The sequence below is a fragment of the Manacus vitellinus genome, unplaced genomic scaffold (genome assembly GCF_001715985.3).
Source record: "Manacus vitellinus isolate BGI_N305 unplaced genomic scaffold, ASM171598v3 scaffold_1_pilon, whole genome shotgun sequence".
Lineage (NCBI taxonomy): Eukaryota > Metazoa > Chordata > Aves > Passeriformes > Pipridae > Manacus > Manacus vitellinus.
The window spans coordinates 48,962,397-48,988,553 of record NW_021939396.1 but is presented as its reverse complement, the minus strand read 5'-3'; the positions used below and the strand labels follow the sequence as shown (position 1 = coordinate 48,988,553).

Here is a 26,157-nt window from a genome sequence, read left to right as displayed (position 1 = left end):
GTTTGAAATATGCGAAGATGTTTGCATTCAGAAGTGAATTAAGCAACAATAATCAGCTTACAGATTCCTGTTCTGTGATATGCTGAAGAAAAGAAAAAAAAATCCAGACATTTAGGTCAAATATAAAAAGCCTGTGGGCTGTTTGGAGTGAGCACCCCGTTCAGTGATCATAGGAAGGAATTTCTATTAAATAGCCCATCAAATAGCCTCTTGTTTTTGACAAAATGCATAACTCAAACATTTAGTTCCCTTCATCTTGTCTTGCAGATTTGTTTTCATCATCTAATTACAGCTGAAATCTGAAAAACAAAATTATTATGTACTTAAAAATTATTGTTCAATATATATTTAACATTAAAAGTTCAGATTTTCTTGTGAATTTCAAATTAAGAAAATTGACAATCAGCATTACTATGGCAACATATAGGTAAGGTCTAGCCCGAAGGGCATGAGCTTAATTCTCTTGCATCTCAGTTTGCTTTCCATGTAGCTTGAAGCTCACTTGTAGGTCAGATTTGAGCCTCGAATCTGTTACAGCATTCCTGTAAACAAGCTTGCCGCTGAATAAGAGTTCCAGATTGTCTGTCCCAAGAGCAGAGCACAGCAATTCATTAACTCTGAACTAACATCCAGCCGTTTGATGTACCCCTGTGTGTATCCTGACCCCCTCGGGACTGGGTTGGTAAGTTCCAGCATTCATCAAATAAAGCATCAAGACACATTGCAGTAAGCGTACTGTTCTTGTAATTAAATGAATGCAGGGAGCACATAAATGAGTCTTTGGCAGCATGAGCGCTCGGCAGCAGTGGAGTTCGGCTTTCCACTTTTCCTGATGCAGTAATGTTCCCTGCAGACCTGAGCACCCCTGGGGCCGGCCCAATGGGTGCAAACTGGCCTTTCTACCCAAAGTGTAAAATGCCATCGACGAAGGAAAGAGAGTTTATTGTACATATATCATTCGGCAGGGTTTCCCAGAGCTATGGCTGAGGCAGTAAGAATAGCAGGCAAACACCAGAGGGAGTAATTGTTCTACTGGAGAGTTAGGAAAGGAAAGCCTCAGGCAACAGTGTTTGTTAATAGTGTGGGTGAGGTTTCTAGCCAAAGAAAAAAGTTCGGGTGACATGACCGTACAAAATATAAATGGTGAAACCACACATTCTAGTGTTGTTTGAAAGAGTTTGTGTTCTTCACCAATTTTCAGTGCTGATTCCAGTGTACTGATTCTTTGTGCCAGCAACGCAACACCCACTTACCCTCCAGTAACTTTTTTACATCTCTTCACAGTACTAGAGGCTTTCAGTTCAGTGTTGAGAGACAGATGAGCAGGCAATAAGAAGTAACCTTTTCACCTGTTTTTTAAAGCAGTCTTTTCTCCTGGTCCATCCATGCATGCTCTTCCTCTGTCAGAGTGTCTTTGTCTTAACTGATGAAGTCCTTGGACCCTCAGAATCCTAGTTCCTTAGAGTCCTGCATGCTGCAAAGTGACCAAGATGAAACCAGATGCCCTGGTCTTCCATGGAAGCAAATCTGGGTACATAGATAAGAAGCGAGTGGGTTATCTACCCCCTGGAAATAGGCTGTCCTTTCAGCAGTTATACCTGCATTTTGCACCTCCTAAAAGTCTGTGCTTCTGCCCATAAGTTTCAGCTGGCCATGACCAGGAAAAGTGCATCCCCCGGGCTCTCCATACAGAGGCTCTTGCAACTGCTCAATTTGCAGTAACTGATTGAAAGAAAAAACACCTTCAACACCAAGGTGAATCTATACTAGTGTCTTTTAGAAAATCATTTTAATGAAGAAAACGACCCAATTCCATTACACTTCACACAATGCTGGGGCAGGTGGAAAGCTTCTCCAGTTCACTGATGAACTTCCAAGACACTGAAGTAAAGTGAAGAGTCATTCTCTGCTTTTAATTGTAATTAATGCTTCTGCGCTGATTGCTTTTAGTTTCTATCATTGACATGGTGCTTAAATTTCCACAGCTATTACAGTGAGTGCCACCTGTGGAATATGAAGCAAAGATCAGCTCATTACATAACTCAGCTGCCTTTTCAGCAGAAGACTTCAAAGTTCTTTTCTATTCTCAAAAGGGTATTCTGTAAAAATCACTCTTTCATTGATGAATATCAAAGTAAATCCTGGCTGAGCCTGATGTTAAATTGCATACCCCTGGCTTTCACAATGTTGCCAAGCAAAGGATCTGCAACAAAACTATTTTTCTTAACAGTTTTACTGCGGGTGTGTAAGATCTAATGGAGATCAGCCTATTCTCTTCTTAGGTGTGTCAGCTTTACAGAGCTCACCAGCACAAAAAGAGGATCTTGGCATTGTTACAGTGGCGAACATAGAAGACGCTTCATACATCCGGGTGGATGACTTGCATTGTCAAGATCTTTTAAAAGATCTGGGCGTTATTAGAGGTGGGTGTTTAATTGTTGATTCATTAAAACAGAACCATACATGAATTATCCAGGCAGTAAACCTTTTTCTTCCAATAAGTAAAAAAGAACCCTGAGAGAACTCGAATCAAACTCTTGTCTCAATTGCACCAATGTGAATGTAGAGGAGGAGAAATGTATTTAGATATTTGATGATGCAGACAGGTGAAATTCACAGAAACTCTATGCAGACCAGATGCTTAAGTAGGTTTAGTTTTGCAAATTGTTTAAATATCAGTATCTCTGTGACTTCAGCTGTGATTCCTTGGTTGCAAAGTAATACATTTCTCCTCATTTTGAAGGTAAGAATAAGTGTATAAATTTGATACTTCCTACAATATGGAGAGAAATAAAGGTTATATATATGACCAACTTCAGCTTTGGAAAATAAAACTCCTTGGGAAGCTCTCATAATCAGTGTAAAGACAGGAGCTCTCTGCACACCTTAAGTCAGACAGTAGTGATAACATGCTGTCTTCAGAAGTGATATCGTCGTATTGTATCTCTGTTCCTATTTCGGTTTCTTTCTCCCTGCAACTCTGCTAATACAGCTATTTTCTGGACCTGTGCTGTGAATATGGCTTAAAAAAAAAAAAAAGAAAAAAAAAGAAGAAAAATAAAAATAGTGAAAGGGGAGGGGGAAACTGAATGCAAAAGGATGGATACGTATCATGTACCTGATCTGGTTGACAGCACCATCCAACTGGTATGTTTTAGTACAGGTATCTGCATCAGTGCTGGCACTGAAGACAGCTACCATCAAACCTTGTCCTTAATACATGCTCTGAAAGGAGCTGAAGTGATCCTTTGTGAACAACCATTCAATGGGGACATTTCCATTGCAGACTTTTAAACATGTCCTTGTGTCACTTCTGTGTGAGGCTAAAACATTTCTATGTGACTTGCCCACAACTCCTTAGTAGTGCATGTGTTTCTTCTGCAACAGCATTGTAGCACTGAGGTGAAGGGCAATACCATTTTTTCTATAGTAACTTTTATGATGAATCCTGATGTTTGGCCTGGAGAATATTGGCTTGCTGGGGAATGGGGAGAAGCTGCACCGGAGTTTGTGGCTGTAACAACTGTACTTCTTTGAGTACAGATATCCAAAACAAACTGGTTTATAAACCTGAAGCAATATGTATGTTGTTATCACCCAAAATATAAAAACATGGTGAATATCTTTTAAGACCAATGTGCGATAGCAAACACAGGAGCTGGGGCACCAATTTGTTGAGCTGTACCTATCAGCATGAGACAGAAACAACAGACACTCACACAGGTACATCAAAACTAGATATAGCAAAGAAAACCTCAGGGCAAGATGCTGGGGGCAGATGGGAATAAAGTATGTGCAGATAGCATCTTAGATTTGCAAGAGAGAAATCGTTGTCTCTTTGATGCTTCCAGAGTTGAAGAACATCGGATTCCCTTTATTCTTTGTTAGCAAAATTTCAAAGATTGATGCTTACTCCATCACCACAGTCCTTTCCTGGTAATAGCAGCCATCTAATCCAAAATTGACTCACATCTCAAGTCCAAAAGGAATATCAGTACCATATTGTTGGAACAAGGCAGATGTGAAGGAATGTCACATGCTTATGAATGTTAAATGTATTCATCAGATAAACACGCCTGTGGAAGGAACAAGTCCCCTAAAACATTGGTGCTATCATATTTGTGTAAACCCAGAGCACTGCAAAAAGTTAAATTTTGAAAAGCCAAACATGATTTGCATTCAAAACTAATCATTGTGATGTTACTTTAAAGCTCAAAAGGCTCTGCCAGGCAAGGTGTACGCACAGCAGAGGAGGCATTTGTAGCATAAAGAGTCATTTCTCACAAGGAACTTTCAGGATCTGTCTATGAAAAGAAATCCCACACCTCAGGGATAAGAACATGGAAAAAAAAAAGAAAGGTCAACTTGCCCTTGAGAAAATATGGCTTGCAAAGCTCGTATAGGTCTCCTTTAATAACACATTTTTAAAAACCTGTGCTTTTGAATGCCTGCTTTGAACAACACCCACCTTCTGGAGCCCTTTCATAAGGACACATAACCCAGGATAAAATTGATCTTATTCACAGCAGTGTGTGCTTCCATATGTCAGACCACAAACAGAGAAGAGAAGCACTGGATAGTAGTCCCAGTGGCAACACAGGGACTGATTTTCAAGGGTGAAACTTCTGAGTCACTCTTACAGCCATCTTTTGGATTTTCTTCATTTCTGTCTTAAGTTTCTACATTGAGGTATTAGGACATTTCATCTGATGTTTGCAGTCCTCTGAAACTGAAGCCTTTCCACCTCATCTGAAATACAATGTCTACTCCAGCATATTTTCTATATCTCAGCTACATTCGAACCCATTTACCAGACTAAATCCAAAAGATTTATGTATTAAAAAACTCAGCACTCCTTTAAGTTCCCTTAACTGTTTATTCATCTAAATTCAGTAAAGGATAGTTCTTTAGAAAGTTTACTGGATGCCTTCAGAACCTGATGGAATTTTATCCCTAGTAGCCTGTCAGAATTAGCCGGCAAAGTATTTAACTGATGCCTACCGATGCTGAGCTGTTACACTCTCATCCCCTTTACTACAAAACCTTAGTTTCATTTATACAGCAGCATTTGCTTCAGAAAAGTTTCATAGGCATCAGCATGAAGTTAGTAACTGAAACCATGTTCAAGTTAGCCAGGAGCAGCCCCAGAGGCAGTTCTGGTTTACCTCTGCTGTGTCCAGTCTAATCACTGTCACTCATGGGAGCCTGGTCCATGCTAGGTCCTTTGGGAACCCAAACTATGTCTAGCTTCTTTTGCTAAATTGGAGAAGCAAAAGTTTAAGTAGTCCATCCTGAATCCAGTCTTACTTCCACTCTCTGGGATCCTTAAGAACTATATTTCTCACCATAGCTCCGGTATGGCTTAGAGGAAAGACAAAATGTAAGCAGAATACACTTTTGTATATAAGTTTAAGGGACCTTTTCATAGTAATGTGATGGGGCACTGCAGTAACAATCTACATTCCAATCAGTCTGTTTTCCTTCATCCCTAAAACGACACACAAAACACACACACTCCATAATGTTGCATGATTCGTATTAAAGTCTACCTTTGTCCAAGCCTGTGCTTGACAGTTCTTGTGCTTTGCAGAGGATTGTTTCGGGGGGCAGTCAAGGAGAGAACAACTGAAGACTGAAGCTGTTTGTATACACACAGATGTGTATTCCTCGTGTGTATTTCCCTGCCTGACCTCAGGAAGACTAAATGAAACACAGCACTAGCTGCTGAGCCAGCGAGACTCTTTGAAGTGATAACCGTGGCATGTTCTGTGATGTGGTTTGCCTGGAAACATATCTGTTTCTTTTGAAAATCCAAGATACAAAAATGACATCAGTTGTAGTATGCACTGCAAAACCTAGGCTGAGATGGCAGACTGTTCTATTCCATAAATGATTGCAGATGTTTGGGTGAGGCTGCAAAACATGAGGATTTTCAAACGTGTACATGTGGGGAAGGAAGCTAGGGTCATATATAAACATGAACATATTTGTTATATATTGCAGCCAGTCAGCTGGTCCCATTTCAGATTGGCAATTATCAAAGATGTGCAAAAATAAGTGGAAACTATGATGGCTGCAATGCATCTGGTTTAGTGAGTGTTTTCTATTTCTGACTCTATAGGCTTTCCTCCCTTTGTCTGATGCCAGTTACATACTAGACACATAGAACTGTCAACAGGCTGAAGAAGAGGCTTAGGAGATTTACTGCTGGTTTTTATTACCACCAGATTGCAAAAGCATATAGCCTAAGCTGGTTTTTCAGCAGGCTAAGTTCCAGCTCTATGTCCCAGGAGCCTGCTTTGCTAAGTAGGATCTGGATGGTACCAATTTAGGAAGCTCTCTAAGTATGTGATGCCCTTTAAATGAATGAATCATTTGCCAGAGTCACAGGCATGAGAAAAGGATAGAAAGAAGAGCTACTAGATGAAGAATTATTGGCATTAGATCTCCCTCCTGATCTCCAGACTTGGGCTGTTTGGCCCTGAATTCCAGAAGGAAGGTGCTAAGGGTTCTTGCTGATGCCACATCAAGCAGGTGAGTGACAAGGGCTGTTGGAAGCTATGGACACCTGCTTCCCAGCCATAGAAAAATAAAGCCATCATGCAGCTTAACCTTCAAGAAGCCAATGGCAGGCAAAATCTGGCATGACAAAATGTTTTTTTATGCCATCTATTTGGGCCAAATTTCAGCTTTTTAATACCTTGCCACATGATAATTCTGACAACTCCTTCAGCTGACTTGATCCTATGCAGCTCTGGGCATAGAGTGAAGATGGCTTTGCTGTTGTATATTTCCAGAGTTATCTCTAGTTATATCTGTGTTAAGTTCCTTTAAACTCAGCTACTAACATCTCTACACTTCTGTATTTATTACTGAAAACAAATTAAGAAAAAAGCTTCATTTTATACACAGAAAATTATTCAGTTATTTTAAAAATTAAAGTGTCAACTTTTTCAAAGTTATCCTTCTTAAGAAACTTTCTATCTTTTGCAATGTGCAGTTGAAAGATGGATAGCATAATTTCTTTCCCAATCAATGTTTCTCTTTTCCATTTGTCAGACATGTTATTTTAAAGTGTGGGTTTGATATAAGTGTGCAAAGAATTCTGAAATTGAATTGCACAAGGCTAGGGAAAAAAATGCACTGTTTTTGTGAAATGTGCAAAACTATTTATATATTTTGTTGTTACTATATGGATTCAAGAAGCAATTATAAAAATAAATTAAAATCCACTAAGGGATTGCAAAGGATACCACATCAGACTAGGGAAAGTGCTGTACTGCAAGTCACTGGAGGTGGGAGAGTGACTGAAAGAGAGAACATTCCTTGTTTTGTTCTTGTCTTGTGCAGCCTGCCTCAGCCGCTGTCTGAGACAGCTTTAATGAAGTGGAAGTTTGATTGCTCTTCCAATGAGCAAAACAACTTCTTTAAAATTAAAAGAAATCCTAATTGTTGGTATGGGTTTACTCCAGGTAGGAGTTCCACAGATTTGTGTTGCCTTATTTTCAAGTAATCACACACAATTGACACAGCATCTCAAGTGAAAAAAAACCAGGTTTCAGGTATACAGATTCAAAAAGAACTCTATAAAAGTTCATTGTATGTGCTAGAAGGCAGAATTTAACCAGTGATTTGAAAACTTGTTACTCATATTCTGTGGTTTGTTCTTTTCTTAATACACCCAGCTTCATAAATAAGTTTCTGTTTAAAATGTCTTCTTGTGTGTAGCAATGTCTGATAGGTTCAGTAAAACTCAGCAGCTGGGAGGAGAAAAGAGCACAAAATCTTTGTAGCTTCTGTCCACATGAACAGCAGCAGGCAGCCTCACAGATTGAAACTGGTGCCCCAAGTTGCCTCAGGGACTAAGGGTTTCATCAAGAGCAAAGTTATGCCTAGAATAACTGAAAAACGGTGGGATAACTCACGTGACTGGAGGATTGAGATGGATGGCTACAGGTTGTTTCAAAAGACAGACAGGGCAAAAGAGGAGGAGTCACGTTCTGTGTTAAGGAGAATCTTAAATATATAGTAGTCAACTATGGCAATTGTGGAAGCCCTATAGCATGTCTCTGGGTCAAGATCAGAGAGGTCATCTCCAGTGGGGATCTTTCAGTAGGCAACTGCTACTGACCTCCAAAACAAAACCAACAAAGCAGTGCTTGAGTCACTTAAGCGAGCTTTGGAAGGTTTACAGAACCTGTTTCTTGTGACTTCAACTGTCCAGACATTTGTTGGAAGAACAGCAGAGCAGCTCACATGTCATCCATCAAGCTCTTGGAATGCTTAGGAGGCCTACTTCCTCACACAGGTGTTAGATGTGCCGACCAGGAATGAGGTACTGCTGTTTGTGCTACTCACAAACAGAGAAAACCTGCTTTGAAATATCTTGGTTAGTGATAGCCTTGGCTACAGTGATCACAATATTGTGGAGTTTGGGATTTGGCTGGGCATGCTGAAGGTTAGTACTAAAACACAGGGTTTAGACTTTAGAAGAGCAAACTTCAGCTCATGCAAAGCTCAGGTGGGAAGCAGAAGGGGAGAGTGAGGGGCAGTGGTGCCCATGGAAAGCTTCTGTGGAGGAAAAAGATGTGAACAGGCTGGAAAGTATCCAGAGAGGGGAAACAAGGATGATTAAAGGACTGGAAAGCCTGCCATATGAGGAAAGAACTGGGTGTGTTTGGCCTCAAGAAAAGAAAGTTTAGGGAAGACCTTATCAGTATGTTCCACTATTTAAAGGATGGATACAAAGATAGAGACTCCCTTTTCACAAGTAGTCACATGGAAAAGGAGTCCAAGTTATGCCAGGGTGGATTCTGATTAGACTAGAAGAAAATTTATCACAATGAAAATAATCTCCTCAGGGAAGTGGTGAATTCCCCAACACTGAACACTTCTAAGATTCAGCTGGTCAGTGTGCTGGGCCATCCTGTCCAGACTCTGCTTTTGCCAACAAAGTTTGGACCAGATGATCCTTGAGGTCCTTCTGACCTGTTATTCTATGATTCTGTGAAGTTGAAGTCAGTATAATAATGGCTGGAGACAGAATCTGACTCAAATATCAAGGCTCCAGCTGAACTCAGCAGAGCTAAACATCATGAAAACAGCACACCTGGTACAATTGTTATTGCATCTCACAGAGTTAAGCTGTGACCTTGTAGAGAGAACTAATACAGAGCCACCCAATGCATCTTGCAGATGATCCCCCCAAGAGAACCTGCTACTGCCATGCAAGTAACATTAATACAAAGCAGCAAGTACCTGAGAGCAAGATGGAAGCATTATTGACACAACAGAAGTGCTTGGTTGCATTAGCTTTATGGCACCTCCTGAGCCAGTACTTCTAGTGTCTTGCAAGGTTGTTTTCTCAGTAGTGATGATGAGCATCAAAAGGGAGACAACAGTGCAAAAGCTGTTGTTCTGCAAAGAAGGTTAAGTGAATTTTTGATTATGTCATGCAAAAACTTATGATTCGGCTTCATTAGAAATAGAATGTAGCATGTTTCTGTGCTTCAAGTGATGAGACTTTCAAGTCCTGTCTGATTCTGGGGTAAGATGTAAACCTGGGTCGTGTTGAAGCAGAATTTACCTTCAGTGATGACAATAACGTGTTATGCTGATAAATTCTAAAGACATGCTGGTACTGGAGGAAATTCTGTGCACTCTGGTTGTTCTGGTCTGAGAGCTGAGGAGCACAGCTGCCTTCATGTTCTCCTTTCTCGGGCAACATCACAAATCTATCAGACTGGTGTTCAGATTACTCTATACTAAAAATCGTTGGCAATTACTTTGAAACAGCTCATTCTTTAGTAAATACTATCTTGATACCATTATTTGAGGCATAGATCTGGAAATGATATCCCTATTTCAATCTCCCTGTCACAAGAGGTAAGAGTACATGACCATTTGGAGAAGAGCTTGCTTGGCCAATGGGTTTGCTTAATCCACTGTTATGCTAGAGGGTTTTTTATGAGGCTTTGCAAGATGTAATCCAGAGGACTTCATGGTTTCTTTTCTTTTTTTTTTTTTATTGCCTTGGACAAGAAGATAATTTCAAATTGAGGATCTGTAGCATATGTTTTCTGCAGAGCTGATGATAATAGAAACATTTCAGTGAGGTCCCTGTATGAGTTACGTCACTTATTTTTTGACTCGGCAATCAGAGAGGAACTAGTGAGGAAGCCTGCTGTCAGTGCTGGAGAAAGGATGTAGGTCCTGGCAGCAAGCCCAGGCCTGCTCAGCAGATCAAAGGCTCTTCCCTTGGCTCCCAGAGCAGCCGGAAAAGCAGCTGCCCAGTACCCTTTCAGCATCCTTCATTCCTTTCCCCTCTGCCAGCAAATAACTTCTTTTCGTTACCCACCTCAGCAATAGTCTCTTTTCTTTCCCCTCAGTATCCTGCCAACCAAGGTCCTTTTATGGAAAGCGCTTGTGTTTACTACCTGCAGATCCCAGGGCCAGCCAGTGGAAACACACTGGGGATACTGTGGTCCTTACATACTCCTCTCTCCTCCAAGAGATGCTCCTAGCTGCTGACTTTAACCTGGAAGAGGAGGCAAAGCTTAAAGGAACAAGCCATGGTTATAAACCACATGCCGTTTTCCAAGCCAGCCTGATGGAAGATTTCAATTTGGAAAAGTGCTTTTTGTGCCAAAACAGCATAACAGCCATGCTTTGAAAGTCTTCCCACTCACCTCCCAGAAAAATAAATAGTGTGGCTTTTTTGTGGGCTTCTTGGTGGTAGTTTTCCTTTTTAAATACATGACTGCTTTCCTCCAAAGCTGCTGCATGTTAGTGCTGCTCCTCACTGTCCCTGTTAACTGGTTCCTGAGGGGAGGTTTGTCTGCCATGAAAGGAGAGTCAAGCAAACGTGTCGGAGAATTGCAGACTCTGCAAGAAGATTGTGTCTGCTATTACACTGCTGTTTCTGCTCACTTACACTATGGGCTGGTTGATGGGAGCCTTTAAAAACAGCTGCACTGCGCTTCAAAGGCACATGCAGCCCTTAGGTACCAAATTACTGCTAAATAGGGAATGAAAGCCTGACCTTTGACTGCCCCCATGGCAGTGTCTGCATCACCAGCACCTTTTCTCCTCCCTGGTTTTGTGAGCTGATCAGCCCAGTAGTGGTAGGTAAATAAGCTGTCCTGCCAGAGTCTGTGAAAGGTCTTGAAACTATTTCTCTAGTTGCTTTTGTAAGCACTGTGAGGCACTCCAGCTTGTAGTCGCAGCCACAGCTGTGCATGTGAGGTTTTCTTTGCTCAGTAAGCAGTCCCTGAGCTTGTGTTTGCTGACTAATTATCTACCATAACCAAGATTACTATGGGAGCAATGTTTTGAAAGATCTTTATTCCCAATGTGAGTTTCTAGAGGCTATTAAAACTGAAAGTGTTTGGGACCTCCTCTGGGGAGCAGAAGCTCTTCTCCCCGTGTTCACACACTGCTAATAACCCCTTCACATGGATTTGCCTACTACAAATTACGAGTAATTAATAATATTCTATATGGAAGCATCAGAAACAGTTAAAGCGTGTGACTGCAGGCTGGCCTGGTGCCTAGCCCAGCTGCTTGATGGGCCAGTTGTTCTATGCCTCAGTTTCTCCTTCAGTAAAATGAAGAGAACATGAGACTTAGTAATGCCTGTCAAATGTTTAATGTCTATGGGTGGGTGGTGGAAACCACTGGAAATGACAGGTGCAGAAGCAGAACAGGTTATTTTCCATAGCTTTGGTTATTATGTCTGATGCTTTTATAATGGAATCCAATTTTCTAACTCATCTTTTGCATAACTATCCTATATTAGACAGCAGTGGCACTGTAGGGGGAATTGGAATAAGTGGAGAGAGTGAACTGCAGGATCATTATCGCCAGAAATACATATCATTGTTCATTATCATACTTCTAATGAGGCACAATTATTCCTGTAAATTTTTTTCTCATTGTTGTCCTAATTGTGCTTCTCCATGTGTCTCCTACCACCACTTCTTTATTATGTGTATCACAAAACTCCTCAGGGGTCCAGTGAGGCACCAGTATCACAGAAAAGCAGTGAAGGCCTCTGAGTATGTGCAGTCTTTTCTTTCTATGTTCCCAGTCTGTCTCCTCTGGCTTTATTGGCATCTTCCCTCCTTCCTCCTTGTGAGTCTGGTTTTGTCTTTACTATGACTGAAACAAACTATTTTGACAAAACAAAGGTAAAGAAGGAGGGCAAAACACTGTTTTGTTTAGTAGTAAGATGTGCAGCATTATAAAATATAAAAACCCCAATGACTCTGTATGAAAATTCAGGAAACAAGTAAAACAAATGGATACCCACAGCAGACATGTGGATGCACCAGACAAAATTCAATCCAAGACCATAATGTGTCTGTATCCTAGGAGAGATATGTGGTAGTCATGGGCTCAGGACTTCAACAGATTTTAGAATTCTTGAAAATTAACCATTACAATAAGTTTTTAAAGGATTTCAAGGAGTGAGTGAAGAAACTAATTCATTTTGAGAGGCCAGCTCAGCGCTTTCTTGATCTTTTTACAGTCCTGGTAAATCATTTATCAGGGCAAACTTTCAGAAAACTCCCACACAAACTATGCTAGGCAGAGTGTCTCAAAAGTAATATTACTCCATGTTTATGCTTTCAGGACCTAAAAAAAAAAGAGAGGCTGTAATAGCAGGGTGGTACAGGCCCCTGCCTGACAGTGTGAGGGCTTGAAATCTTCCCTTTTCTGAAATAATATTTAGTGAATTGTTCAGACTATGAGGCTGTTAATTTCTCTTTTAACCTTGCTTTTATGTGTTTTATTTCAGCGATACCCGAAACAAAATTCAAATAATACCACAGTGCGATATCTTTTCTCTTTTAAATCGGTAAAATAGAATATAACATTTCTTTTTTTCCCCCATAAATTGTTCTTTCCCCCATAAATTGACTTTGCTAGCTTAGAGCAGTGGTTTGAAAGGTTCAGATTTTAAAATATTAAGGGGAAAAAAAAAGAGAAAAGGAGGAATCATGTACATTCTATTCTTCCTGCCTATCAGAGGCCCCCAGAAAATCTGGGACCACCATATATGACTTCTGGAAAAATAAATTTTTAGTTATTTTTTTAGTTATGAGGTTTTCCCTGGTCCAAAGTATCCCAAACCATTCACTGTCATTCGTATGCAGCATCAACTCCAAATCTGGAAGTAGGATGAGTACCTCACAATAATGAGATGTTAAAAAGAAATTTCTCTCTACTTAGACTTTGAGTTCTAAACAGTTCAGGTGCAATTGATTTATTACAGGCATATTAACCTAATTCAAGGGCCAGAACTTTGAGAGCTTTCTGATAAAATGCCAAGATTGGCAATACTTTGTATAAATAGGACTTCTAGGAATTATGGATAATTTCTATTATTGCTTTCTACAAGGCCATGACCAATTTCCGATATTATATGTTAGCACACTGGGAAAGGAAATAGTGTTAAGAGGCACAAAGAATAATTTTGTGTTATTTTTCAGCAAGAAAAACAAAAGCAAGTGTTGAAAAAGTTTGGAGTTAATGAAAAGCATATGCACGGAGAAAGTAGCTATATATGCGAGAGGAATGTACCTTTTTTTTATTTGCACATAGCATGAACTGATGGATTTTAATAAGGCTCCTACATCCAAAATATGTAATTGGCCACGTTTCACATGGGCTGTGAGGGACCTGGAGATACTGAAAAGAGGTGAAAGAAGAGGGGAGGTGGATATATGGAGAGAGGAGGGGCTGAAGCGAGAAAGAAGTAATCCAGGGGGAAACAGGCTTCATCTGCTCTGTTTCTCATGGAAAAATTGTCCTCACCCTTGCCAGCCTTCAAACTTGGAGATTTTAATTGTGGCCTTAAAATAAGAAGCTTGTGGGGTTTTCATTCAGACTCTCTCTGCCTACCCAAACTATATATGGAGCAATTATAGTGTTTTAAGCTCTCACAAGCTTAGAATTTTAGGACTGATTTTCTGGAAGAGCTAATTGAAATAAAGTGACAAAAGCCTATATTAAATACTCTGTAACATGTAACTTCACAGGTGTCAATAATGGTATTAAATAACCCCTTGTATCTATCCATGCTCCAGTTCATCAAGAACATTTGATTCCACTCACCCCATATAGTATTTACCTGGCTCACAGAACTGTTCCTTGTGCCCTTACTTATGCCTGCCCTAGGACTGTGTCTGTCTCTGTTACCTCCTCGTCTCAGGAAGACGGTTTTAATGCTTTAATGCATTTAATGTTTGCCAGCATTAAAGCAAACGTGGCTGCAAAAGCGCTTACACACAGCAGCTATTTGGAACAAGCTGCTATGAAAGAATTTCTGCTAAAAACAGACTAGAAAAAAAAAAGACCTGGTATCTCAAAATACTTTCCTTGCTGCAGCAGTCAGCTGAGGGGGAAGGTCAAGAGAGAACAACGTAACACTGCTCTCAAATAACGTGGGGGTAAGGGGAAGAGGGTAGAAGGCACCGAAATGTGTTTGTAAAGGAGTGAAGGAAACCTCCAGACACACAAAGAAGAAGAGAAGCTAATGTACCTTTAAAGTACATTTAATGTGGGATTGCTGACATGTCATCACAAGCACCAGCACAGAGCTATTACATGGGTCACTGCAGGGACAGGGTTATGGTGCCCTTCTATAATCTTGTTGGATTTATTTTATATTTAACTTTGCTGTTGAATTCCACCTTGTATAATGTTTGGTTTAGGAATAAGTGCTACAGAGTTCCATTTTTTTAATTCTCACCTGGCAACAGGGACCTGTAACCCTAAATCCCCCATATAATTTTTGTCTGAAAAGTAACATAAAGTCTCTTTGAATAACATTCTTTGCTCTTTCCAGGTATTTTTCCTGGAAAATTCAAAGAGCACTTTTCATTTTTAGATACACAGATTGGTTTTGCAGGCATTTTGAAGTTGCCAATCTCTCTGCCCTTTACAAAAGTTTCCATTAACAAACAAACAAACAAACATTAACAGTCAGGTGTGATGAAAATTGCTCAGAAACGAACCATCAACACTGAATATGCTAAGATATAGTTACAGTGAGCTGTTTATTAACAAGTGTTAAAACCTGACCTAGATCCATAAGAGGTGTTACAGAATGATGCTGCATAACAAAAAAAAATACCAAAAAGCTTTTTGCAAGCTCTGTGAATAGAAAAAGGGGTGGCTGCATTCATTATTGGTTATAAAGACTTTAGCCCCAGTTTGTTCTTAGCATAGTTTCACTGGCTCATTCACAGCTTTCTACGATCCAAAATATAGAGCCATCCTCATTGTTCCTTTCCACAAAAAAATGTGTTTTATTTAAGAGTAAGCAAAAAGAAAGGAAAAAGCAGCAGCATCTCAAACATGGTACTGATGTTGGAAAACTTAGAAAAAAAAAGAAACAGCACACCTTCAAACTTCAAGTTCCAACATCTGGATTTTGGTATGGATATCAAAGGAGGGTATTAAGACAGGATCATAATGTAAATTGTATGAGCTCAAGCATGTGCATGGAAGCTTCTGAGCCCTGGCCTGCCTGGGGTCCTGGGAAGCAAGACTTGCTAAGGATGCTGCCATTGAAGAAAGAGGCAGCATCAACAGGTCAACAACTCTCTTTGTTGAGGACACTTGGCCAGCAGCAGTCACTGAGTCCCATCCATTGTGTCCCCTCTAGTGGCAGTATGAAGAACATCCCAAATCTACCTGTGCATGAGCTCTGCCTCCTCTTTCTGGGTCACTTGTGCATGAGGTTGCAACACTGAGCTGTGCAGGTGGTTGTTGGAAAGATTGTGTCATTGGTGGGACTGAGACATACCGCCTACACTTGTTAAGCACAGAAGCAAACCCGAGAGTTTCATGTATTTGACAGTGGTGGCCTTAACAACTCCTTGCATTGACTCACAGTCATTATACTTCCTCAGAAATATTCTCTACCTAATTTTGAAATGAATAAAAGTAGTGGATATTGCTTTCCTCTTATAGCTTATTGATAAATACACTAAAGACTGAACAAAATGCAGACAAAATGCATATGGTGGCTGGTGCAGAACCCATTACATTCGCAGAAGTCCTTGGCATCTTCTGGAAAAGAAGTATCTTGTGGCTGGGGTTTGGTTTTTTTTAATGTATCAGACCCTTGAAAGCAGGGATCTATTTACAAATCTATCTGAGAAAATAGCTCCAAAGACAAAAGGCAATTGCCTAATGCTCACCACTGTGGCAAAAACAAAAATTTAATTATTAATGATAAGACTTCATCTCCACCATTTTTGCAGACTGTTATGCCTTGTGGTATAGGGAATGTGCTTCATTAGAGACTTCTCTTAAAAATAAATGTAAACCATATGCACATTCAGCTCAAGGTCTTTACCTCAGAAATAATTATATCTGTAGTTACATGCTGCCTGTTAGCTAAATGTCACTCAAGGTCTTCCTTGAAATATTAGAAGCAAAAGTAATACCAGATTAACCAAGTTCCTGAAAAGTATTTGGAGGGCTATTCTTTAAAGCAAATTAGATTGTGGGACATGGCTCAGGGCAAAGAGAGAAGACACTCGAAACCTAAAAGCGATAAAGCAATCCCCTCTTTAAATTTACTGCAGTGTTGTCTGTGTGTTGTTAGGCACAGACATTTTGCATGTGAATAAGAGCCACATGCATATGCAGAGAGAGTAAAAAAAATGAAATTTGGGAGGAAATTAGTTCAAATGGTGCCTACACATTTGGGATCTCTGAGGTCGAGGGTAGCAAGCACACAAGCTAAGATCAGAAGTTCCAATTAGGCAGAGACAGAGATTGCAGTATTCAGAAATTCAGCATCTTATTCCATAGAAAATAAAATAAAGAAGCATGAATGTATAAGCATATGTATTGTATTAAGGGTTCCTTAAAAATAGTTGCTGTTAAAAGGGGATTCTACTACAAAGAAAGAACCATATCTCTAGTCAGTGCTTTGGCAATTTAGCTACTCTTTGTTTCATCAGATAGGAGTGACATTCCCAGGAATCCCCCTGACGAGTGCTTCCCTCAAAGCCGGGAACATTATCCAATTGCAGTTTAAAGAAACTTAGAGCAGGCATTGATTGAGTAAGGACAGAAGGGAAAGAGCGTGAGGGAGTAGCATGTGTGTGTGTGAGAGGGAACTGCTCTTTCTTGTATGAGTAAAGCTGGGAAATTATGCCTGTCCTTAGGTTATATGGAGAGTGCAGCCCAGTGTTGCGTCTGGACCTGCTTACTTTCCTTCCTTTCTTTTTTCCTTCTGCTTCTCTCTCCTGTTGTGTGCAGACTCCATATTTAGATTAAAAACTTGGATTGATTCTCATGAAGGTTTGTTAGATTTACACCTCTTAAGAAAATGGGACTCTTTACTGAAGACTACTGTTAATCTGGGTTGAGCAGAGGAGTGGTTGATGGCTCCTTCTCCCAGGAAGGCAAGGGTGGTGCCAGAGAACCATTGCCTTGGAAATCCACCCAGAGCAGGCACAAGAGCTACCGCTCTTGCCAGTTCTCCCTAGGTACTGGCAGTTATCCACCAAAGGAGATCATATTATCGCACCTGGATGGAGACGTGTTCGAGGCCAAGTGGGATGGGGCTTTGAGCAGCCTGGTCTAGTAGAAGGTGTCCCTGCCCATGGCAGGGGATTGGAACTAGATGATCTTTAAGGTTCCTTTCAAGCCAAACCCTTTTATGATTCTATGAACTGTGTGATGACCACCCCATACCATCACAGATAGTGCCATACTGGATGTGGCCCAGAGAAGCGTGCAATTGGGACTCACTGTGATTAGTCCATTTGCTCTTCATTATTACTAACATCTTCTGCCCAGCTTCCCCTTCAGCATGGCTGGGCAAATCTTGCTGTTTAGCCCTTGCAGTATTGGATCTGACCTTCTGACACAACCACATGGCCTTGAGTCGGTGGAATGGCACAAGCTCACAGCTCTGCTTTGCAGTGTGGCACAGTCCCATACCCAACCCTGAGCTGTCCTCAGATGGATAACAGTGTATTATCCATCGCAAGCTGCCTACTCTCTTGCCACACTGACGCCCCATTCCCAGCAGAGCACTGTGCATGGCTGGTCAGTGTGCCTATGGATGTACTGCAAAAATCATGGTGTGTTTTTACTACATGATACACGTGTACACAGTCACAAATCTGGATCTATTTCATTTCAGTTTATACCTGTGTAGTTCTGTTGACCTTGGTGGATTTATCCAGGTGTATGTCAGGCCAGAATCAAAGCCTCTGCTCTGTCAGTGAAATGGGAGTCAGGAGCTGGGCTGGTGTGCTAAACAAAACACATGATTACCAGTAGAAATGACTTGGCAGGAGTTGAAGCACCAGACATACAGAAAATGTTTGCTTTGAAATTCCAGAGACTTGACTGTCCCTTTGGTTTTTTGGAATGCTTTGATTTAATCATGTGGGGTGGGAGCTGGCTGTAACCTTGCAAGGGCACTGGGAACAGTACCTCTTGTGCAGCTACAGGAGATGTGAAGGGAATTAACTGTAAGCAAGCTTCAGGGAGACAGCAGATGTATACGTGGTTAAGAGAAGTTTGGCTGGCTTATAAAATTTATTTCCACCACAAGATCAAAAGCAATTATGTGTATAAAATACATAATCCTTGGATGTGTAATGTATAACAGGACATAGCAGTGTGAGGGAACAGCAAATTCATTGCATGCAAATAGCTGAACAGTTGCACTTTTAATTACTTGAGAGCAGGAAAAAAAGAAGGCTCCTACGGTTTCCATGAGTACAAATTATACATGCCCACAAGGAACTCAGGATTCGGTGCATTTAAATAATCCATTTTATGATTCATTTTCAGAAGTAAACATTCCAAGCCAACTCTGCTTGCTTTTGGGTGCAGTTTACAGGACAACCCTTGCATCAGCAGAATGAACTATTGATGCAAATCTACTTGATTAAAAATGAAAAAAACCTACTTGAGTACTCGTCTGATTTACTCATACCATCATCAGTTGAAGGTAGCTTGCTTATGCTTTCTGCTTCTACTTATGTTACAAGCTCAAGTGGGAGGGTAATCTCTCCTCCCCCCAAAAAATTTCAGTCTCAGAGAAACAGTAGTGGGGCTGGATGCTGTTCCCATGTTGCTGGGGGCTTCTGCTAGACTCCTACCCCATTATATATCCAGGACCATGCTAATGTGCACACTGTACATTGTTAATGAGGCTTCCATGAGAGGAAAAAAACAGCTGGCTGAAATTTCCTCATGATAGCTTCAGTAAGTCAGTCCTCTTCTGCGGCTTTTATATATTGTTAGTAAGTGTTTCCGTTTATTTTACATTGTTACATTGGCTTTTTTTTCTAGGATGATAATAAAAGTAGGATGAGGGCAAAAAACACTCATTAGAAACTTTAAAACTGGATGTAACAAAAGGAGGAAAAAAATGAATAATACTGTAAAAATGTGCTTATGTTCCAACTTCTTAACAACCCAGCTATGGAGAAATATCCTGATTAGAATTTTAAAAATGTCTTCCGACTGAGACATCAGATAATTCTTTCTGATTTGCCTTAGTCACTGAAACTAGTCACATGGATAAATCTTACAGAAGATCAAATTGGAGGGCACAAGAAACATGCTGAGCGCACTACATGTGAAAGTTAGGTTTTCTCTGTATGGGACCCGGTATTTGAGATCACTCACTTGATGCAATCTGAGAGATTGCTATAGTAATTGTTGATTTCTAGACTCTAGACTTGCTAGGGAGACATCTGCCCATGTTTTTGAATCTCCCTTTGTTGTGTTTCTGTGTTTGCTGGTTTTTTTAACACGCTTCCTAGGGAGGTGGTTGATGCCCCATCCCTGTCAGTGTTTAAGGGACATTTGGACAATATCCTTAATAATTTAGTTTAACTTTTGGTCAGCTCTGAAGTGGTCAGGCAGTTGGACTAGGTGATTGTTGTAGGACCTTTCCAAAGAAAATATTCTATTCTATTCTATTCTATTCTATTCTATTCTATTCTATTCTATTCTATTCTATTCTATTCCATTCCATTCCATTCCTTTCTATTCCAATCCATTCTATTCTGTTCTCTAGCATTCAGTTTACTTGCATTTTACCTACAAGGCCATGCTGAACCCTCAGATAATAAAATATGCTTTTAGAGCACAACTCATGAGGAGAAGCTGAGAGAGCTGGGGTTGTTTAGCCTGAGGAAAAGGAGGCTCAGAGGAGATCTTATTGCTCTCTACAACTACCTGAAAAGAAGGTGTAGCGACGTGGGCGTCAGTCTCGTCTCCCTAGTAACAACTGACAGAACAGGAGGAAATGGCCTCAAGTTGTGCCAAGGCAAGTTTATGTTAGATATCAGGAAAAATTTCTTCGCTGAAAGGGTGGTCAGGCATTGGAATAGGCTGCCCAACGAAGTGGTGGAATCACTGGAAACGTTCAGAAAACATGTGGATGTGGCATTTGGGTCTATGGTATAGTGGTGGATTTGGCAGTGCTGAGTCAACAGCTGGAACTGATGATCTTAGGGGTCTTCTCCAGCCTTACCAATCCCATGATTCTAGGAAAATATTTTAACTGTTTTAGGAGATGGGATAGGAGTTATGAGAAGCTGTTTGCTGGGAGGATTTTAAGAAATGAAAAAGGATTTTATTTGAGTTGCAAATTGACAGTTTATTGTGAGTTTGGTAGCCCTAGCTGTGTGTCTGAGAACACTGAAAGCCCTCCGATGGTGAGTGCTGCAAACAGTACAGTCAAACATGTCTACAGCAGACAAGGAAATTGCATTTCATACATAATTCACAATGTGCTACAGTGACTCCATAAGGTCAATATCTGTTGTTAACCCAGAGGAAATCAGAGAGGAAAGAAACAAGTGTTTGTTCTTGCTCATCTTTGAAAGAGCTGTCTACAAGCTGCTGATTTCCATTGCACAGAACTACATAAACAGCAAAGTGGAGCTCTTCTGCATATAGAAAAGCACTGCATCCAAAATAGATAAACTCTGCAGCTAGAATAATATCTCTGTGTCTCCAGATTTTTATACCAAAGCTCGATAAAAATGGAGAAAAGGGATCAAATAAAAACAGGGGCAACTTTGTGCAGCAACATGCTGAAATTGTTTAGCATTGGGATTCCTCTTGCCTAATTGGCCATCCAAAATTAGTCATCTGGGCCTGATGTTCAGTAAAGGAAGGGAGGCAGACACTGCCAAAGGGTAGTTCATCCCCTTCAAATACAGCTCTTGTAAGGAGAGTGGGATAAATTACTTGCCATAGTGCCTATGGTTTCCAGGTATTTATAGCCATTTATACATGTTCTCCCAGAACAGCTCTCTATTTGTTTTCTGGATAAATTTGCTGAGTGGATTGTGAATGTGTTCTGTATTTGTTTTGGATTTCCTTTTGCAGCAAGGAACTGAAATTATCCAGATTGAAACTGCTCAGCACACAGGAGTCAGGTCATATCTGGGATTTTCAGACAGACAGTACTGCAACAGGGCTTAAACACCATGTTGGAAAACTTCAGGTATTTTGTACATACTCTGTGCAGTGAGTAGGCACTTAAACAGGGACTTTATCCTTCTGGACAAAGAGTGTGACTTTTACTACGTTGTTATAGAAAGCAAAACAGCACATGCACAAGAGGCTGGCAATAGAATGATGCATGGAACTGCCAGGCATTATATGAGTCTGTAGAGAAGGAGGAATTTGCTGCAATCACACCTGTTTGAGGAAAAGCAATGAGACTCAGGAAGAGCATCCACAAGGCTGCAATGTGAGGCAGGGCTCGGGCAGGGGTGGAAAGCTTGGAGAGAGGCCGCAGTAGAAAACACAATGAGTGTTTGTCCTACAGAGAGACATGGACACCCTGAGGTGAAGGGCTTCTTTTTCCTACAGGAAGCATGTTTTTGTTTGCCTAGATGCTTGTTTGAATGGAAAACTGTTCAGGAACAGTCAGGACAAAGTCAGGAGAATGTTGTGTGTGTCTGTATGCAAGCAAGGGAGAAGGGAGTAATATTTCTGTGAGCACATATGGGCTAACAAAGACTGAAAAGGCAGCTATTCTCTCTCTGGATGTAATTTGAAGACCATCATTAATTAAATAATGTTGTTCTTTTTTTTTTCTCCAGGCTAACTTAAGCTGTAACAGAGTGTAATCTGTTTAATAATAAATATCCTTGTGTTTCATGGAATGTTCTGTAACTATACAATGATGCATGTCAAGAACAAATCTGTAGTTCTCCTTGAACATCCCCAAAGTTGTTTAGATTTGCCATCTTAACAAGGTTTTAATGTAATCACTAGAGAGAAATATCATAAGGCAATGCTTCCCAAACTGTGTGAGCTGCCAGGCCTTGTAGGTGGTTTGCAGATGGTCTGGAAACCATATTAAAATAATAAAATCATAAACCGGAGAGTTAAAACACAGACAAGAATAGTGCCAAGCAGGCCACAGATGTGTGGCAGGAATTTCATTTGCAAACATAAGGGATGGCCCACTAAGGCTGCTTGCTGGTGGGAAAACCTATGAGTTTGCACAGATTTCTTTGGCATTCTGCATGGGTCGGCCTTTGCATCCACCAAAAACCTGTCATAAGATGTGAACAGCTGGGAAGGCAACATGTGGCGCTGCGTGCTTTATCCTATTGTGTAGGGCAAGGATGTGAATGCATTTTGGCAGAACCAGGGTCCCATCAACAACGGGTGAGTGGAGCCGGTGAGCCACCAAGGCTGATTCTGACCTGCATTGCCACATGCCGCATATCAGCTCGCACGAAAAAACAAGCATGTTGCAGGAGACCTATTGCCTATTTTTTTGAATGGACAGTAGAGTGGACTCACCTGCCTGCTTTGCCTGCAGTTCTGGCAGCACAAGAGAGCTGTGAATCTGACAGGTGCTGCCCATTAGGCTGGGCTTACAGCTGCTTGGTGGCACTGCAGCAGGTGTTCCTGGCATACTGGTGATCTGAGTATTTCTGAGCGTACATTTTTAAGTGTTCACATTACAAATAGCCTGCAAATAACAAGTATCCCCAAATGCTGGTTCTTATTTCAAACTCGTTATGTTTTTGTGAATTCCAAAGGGAAGTATTTACTCTGTGCAAATTACCTTTTTAACCCATAAAAGACTAATAAATATTTATGGTCTTTATATTCTATCTAATAACACATCAAAAATGACGTAGATTTGTGTGCTTCTCCCCTCCAAGGCTGAGCACTAAAATGAACACAAAATGGCTACTTTCCATTATGCTCTAGCCTCCTTAGTGACTAATGGATTCTGTCTACAGCAGCAAACAGGTCTGTATCTGCATTCTGCAAACAACAGCTTTCTTCTGAGCAGCCAGACAAAACCCCAAAATCTTCATACCTTCAAACACTGGGATGTAAAAGCTCGGGGGTTCATTTTATTTTCTAAGAGAAGCTAGCCTGCAAATAATTTCTGTTCTTTTTACCCTATGTTAAACACGACGATTAGTCTGAAAGGTAAAGAAAATTCTCTTTAAGTAAATGAATCTATTCATACTTAGATGAGCCATTCTTCTGCTTTGGCAACCTGTGGAAATGGTAATCTAATCATGCCACAGTACTAATATCCAATGTGCTGAAAACTTGTAATTCACAGCTCAAGGGCAATGTGGAAGATAGTTGAGGATCCAGTAATTATAGGGCTGGTGTTAGAATGAGCAGTGAAATAATGTGCATTATTTTCCTCATAAGCAGATTTTTTTTTTTAGCCCATAGTGAGCAACTGAGCTTCAGGTTTTTTGTCTTTGACAAAAAGCTGTGGACATCTGGTGCTATTAACTATAATTACCTCCATGTCCCAGTAACATAACACCTTTATACAAACAAATGCACGTGCACGTACACTTACCTTAAAGCTGCAGAAGACTGTTTCAAGAAAAACCATTTCTGAGTATATCTTCATATGCTGTTCTGTGAAATGAAGAACTGGCAGGGAACTAAGTTGCATCTGGATCCAAACCAGTTCATGCTGGGGACACTGACCTCTTTAATCTGTGGTCTCAAATAAACTAGTTTACCTGTAGGAAAGGATCACCTGGGCAGCTTCATCGTCACCTGGAAAGGCCCAGGACACTGGCCAAGCCCTTGAAGCTCTTCTGCTCACTTCCCACAGCATTTCAGTTTTTAGAATTTAGCCTTTTTTTACTGCACATTTTATGTGTTTTCATTTAGTTTTGGGGTTTGAGTCTGAATGGTTAGTGTTACAAGATACTTTGGGACTCAGAATGTATTGCATGAAAGCTGTGTACAGACTAAATAATCCCTCCCAGTGTCATATGCTGAGGAAGCTGAGAATGTTATCCAAAAGGAGCATCTTATTAAAAAACCAAAGATACAATTTGAAATTCAGGAGAAATGTATGCCTTGACATTTTTTGCATCATGTAAGATAAGAACAAAAGCAAAACTCAAAGGTGGAGCTCAAAATGAACGTAGCTTTGTACGTGTATGCATGGATGGCTGTATTTCTGTGTTCAGGCAAGTACATGCACACCAGTATTTATTGTACTTGTGGACTCCTCTTTCTTACCCCACATCCGGCGCCTCGCCTACCTGTCACCCTAACGTGTATTATACAATGTAGAGTAAGACTTTCCAAATGCGTTTCCAAGAATAATAATGCCCATATTGTTTTTATTAGAAAAATTGCATGTGCACAGTAACAATTCATCTAGCCTCCGCCTCGTCTGGCAAACTGCAAAAAAACACTGTACAGTCAGAAACATGTGTTAATGATGCAACTGATGTTAAAATTGTCACGTAGGATGCATTTCACACATGGCAGGCTGTGAAAGGTCATGGGAAGCTCAGATGTTGACCAAGAGGCATGCAGCAGTCTGAAGAATGTGAAATATAGGCTTTTAAACCCAATTTTTCTTTTGACGATGCGTAATTTATAGTGGAGGGAGAAGTATCGTGCACTCAGTTCTCCTTAGTGAGGCTAATACAATGATCTAGGACATCTTACTTTTAACTTGTAAAAGTAGAAGTAAGGAAAAGAAAGCTCTGGAACATTTCAGAGCAGCTTATGACAGTTTCAAAGCCAAAAGCTCTTTGACTGTAACGCTAATTTAAATTAGAGTGAATAGTGCCTTCCATTCTGGAGGACTCTTAACATGCTAAGCAATGGAACAGGCTCCCTAGTGAAGGGATGAAGTCAACATTCCTGGAAATGTTCATAAAAGAAGAAAACGTGGCAATTAATGATATGGTTTTAGTAGGTAGTATTTGGTCAAAGGTTGGACTTGATGATCTTGGAGATCTTCTCCAACCTTAATGGTTCTATGATTGTGTGCTCAACAGACCTAACATCCATTCTGTTGTGTGATCATGGCAAGGTTTGAACTTATTTCTGTCATGACAGGTTTTGCACTTTTTCCTTTATCATTATAGGGTTTTTCATAAAATATAGATAGTTATTTTTCCCTCATAAGAGTCTAAATTCCACTTGATGTGCTTAAAAATAGACCAAAGTAATTTCACACAAGCATCTATAAAGAGCATTGAGGGTATGCTTTTCCAACTTCACATTTTAAACTTTTATATAAAGAAAAGTGTTTCTGTATTTTTTTGAATTATGTAAAAATATTAGAAAATAAGAAAAAGGAAAAAAATCCTAGGTGTGACTTTTTACTTGACTCTAAGAGGTTAAAAAGAAATTACTCACAAGAAGAAAAAAGGGAGGAGAAATAGAAAACAGTCTTGTCCTACTGAGATGACACTTTTCTCTTGATAAACAGGTCAAATCAGCAGGTTCCCAATCTCAAAGAAAACTGCTGTGGTGGCCTACTTGGCTGTTAATACATAGCACATTCAACACACGTATAGAAAAGTCAACTGAATGGGATAACAAGAAAAATATGACTCACCTACAGTCCTAAGCACTAAATTCAGGAAAACTGCTAAGAAAATTCCTTTTTACCTTATATTTCACTTCTGGTGTACATGAATTAAACAGCAGTTTTAGACACAAAAGAATAAGATGCCTTTGAAATTATTAAAATCTAATTGTTCACACTTTTTCTAATCATTGTGCAGGTAGAGAAGTCTGTGCCCTGAGAAATCTTAGACAGAGGCAAGTTCATGCACACACTTTGTTGCTGTTTTCTTCACCCAAGACATTCAGCCAAAGTACCTTGAATAT

General features: G+C 40.3%; 1 protein-coding gene across 3 annotated transcripts in view; it reads left to right on the top strand.

The window, feature by feature from the left end:
• DLGAP1 (DLG associated protein 1) overlaps positions 1-26,157 on the top strand; it is a 364,067-nt gene that overhangs the window by 295,579 nt on the left and 42,331 nt on the right. For 2 of the 3 annotated variants that reach the window (XM_018081188.1, XM_018081195.1), the window contains one exon: positions 2,283-2,423. The exons of the other annotated variant lie outside the window; for it this stretch is intronic. In XM_018081188.1, coding sequence (XP_017936677.1) covers positions 2,283-2,423 — 141 coding nt within the window. The remainder of the gene's footprint in view (positions 1-2,282; positions 2,424-26,157) is intronic. 3 annotated transcript variants of the gene reach the window in all.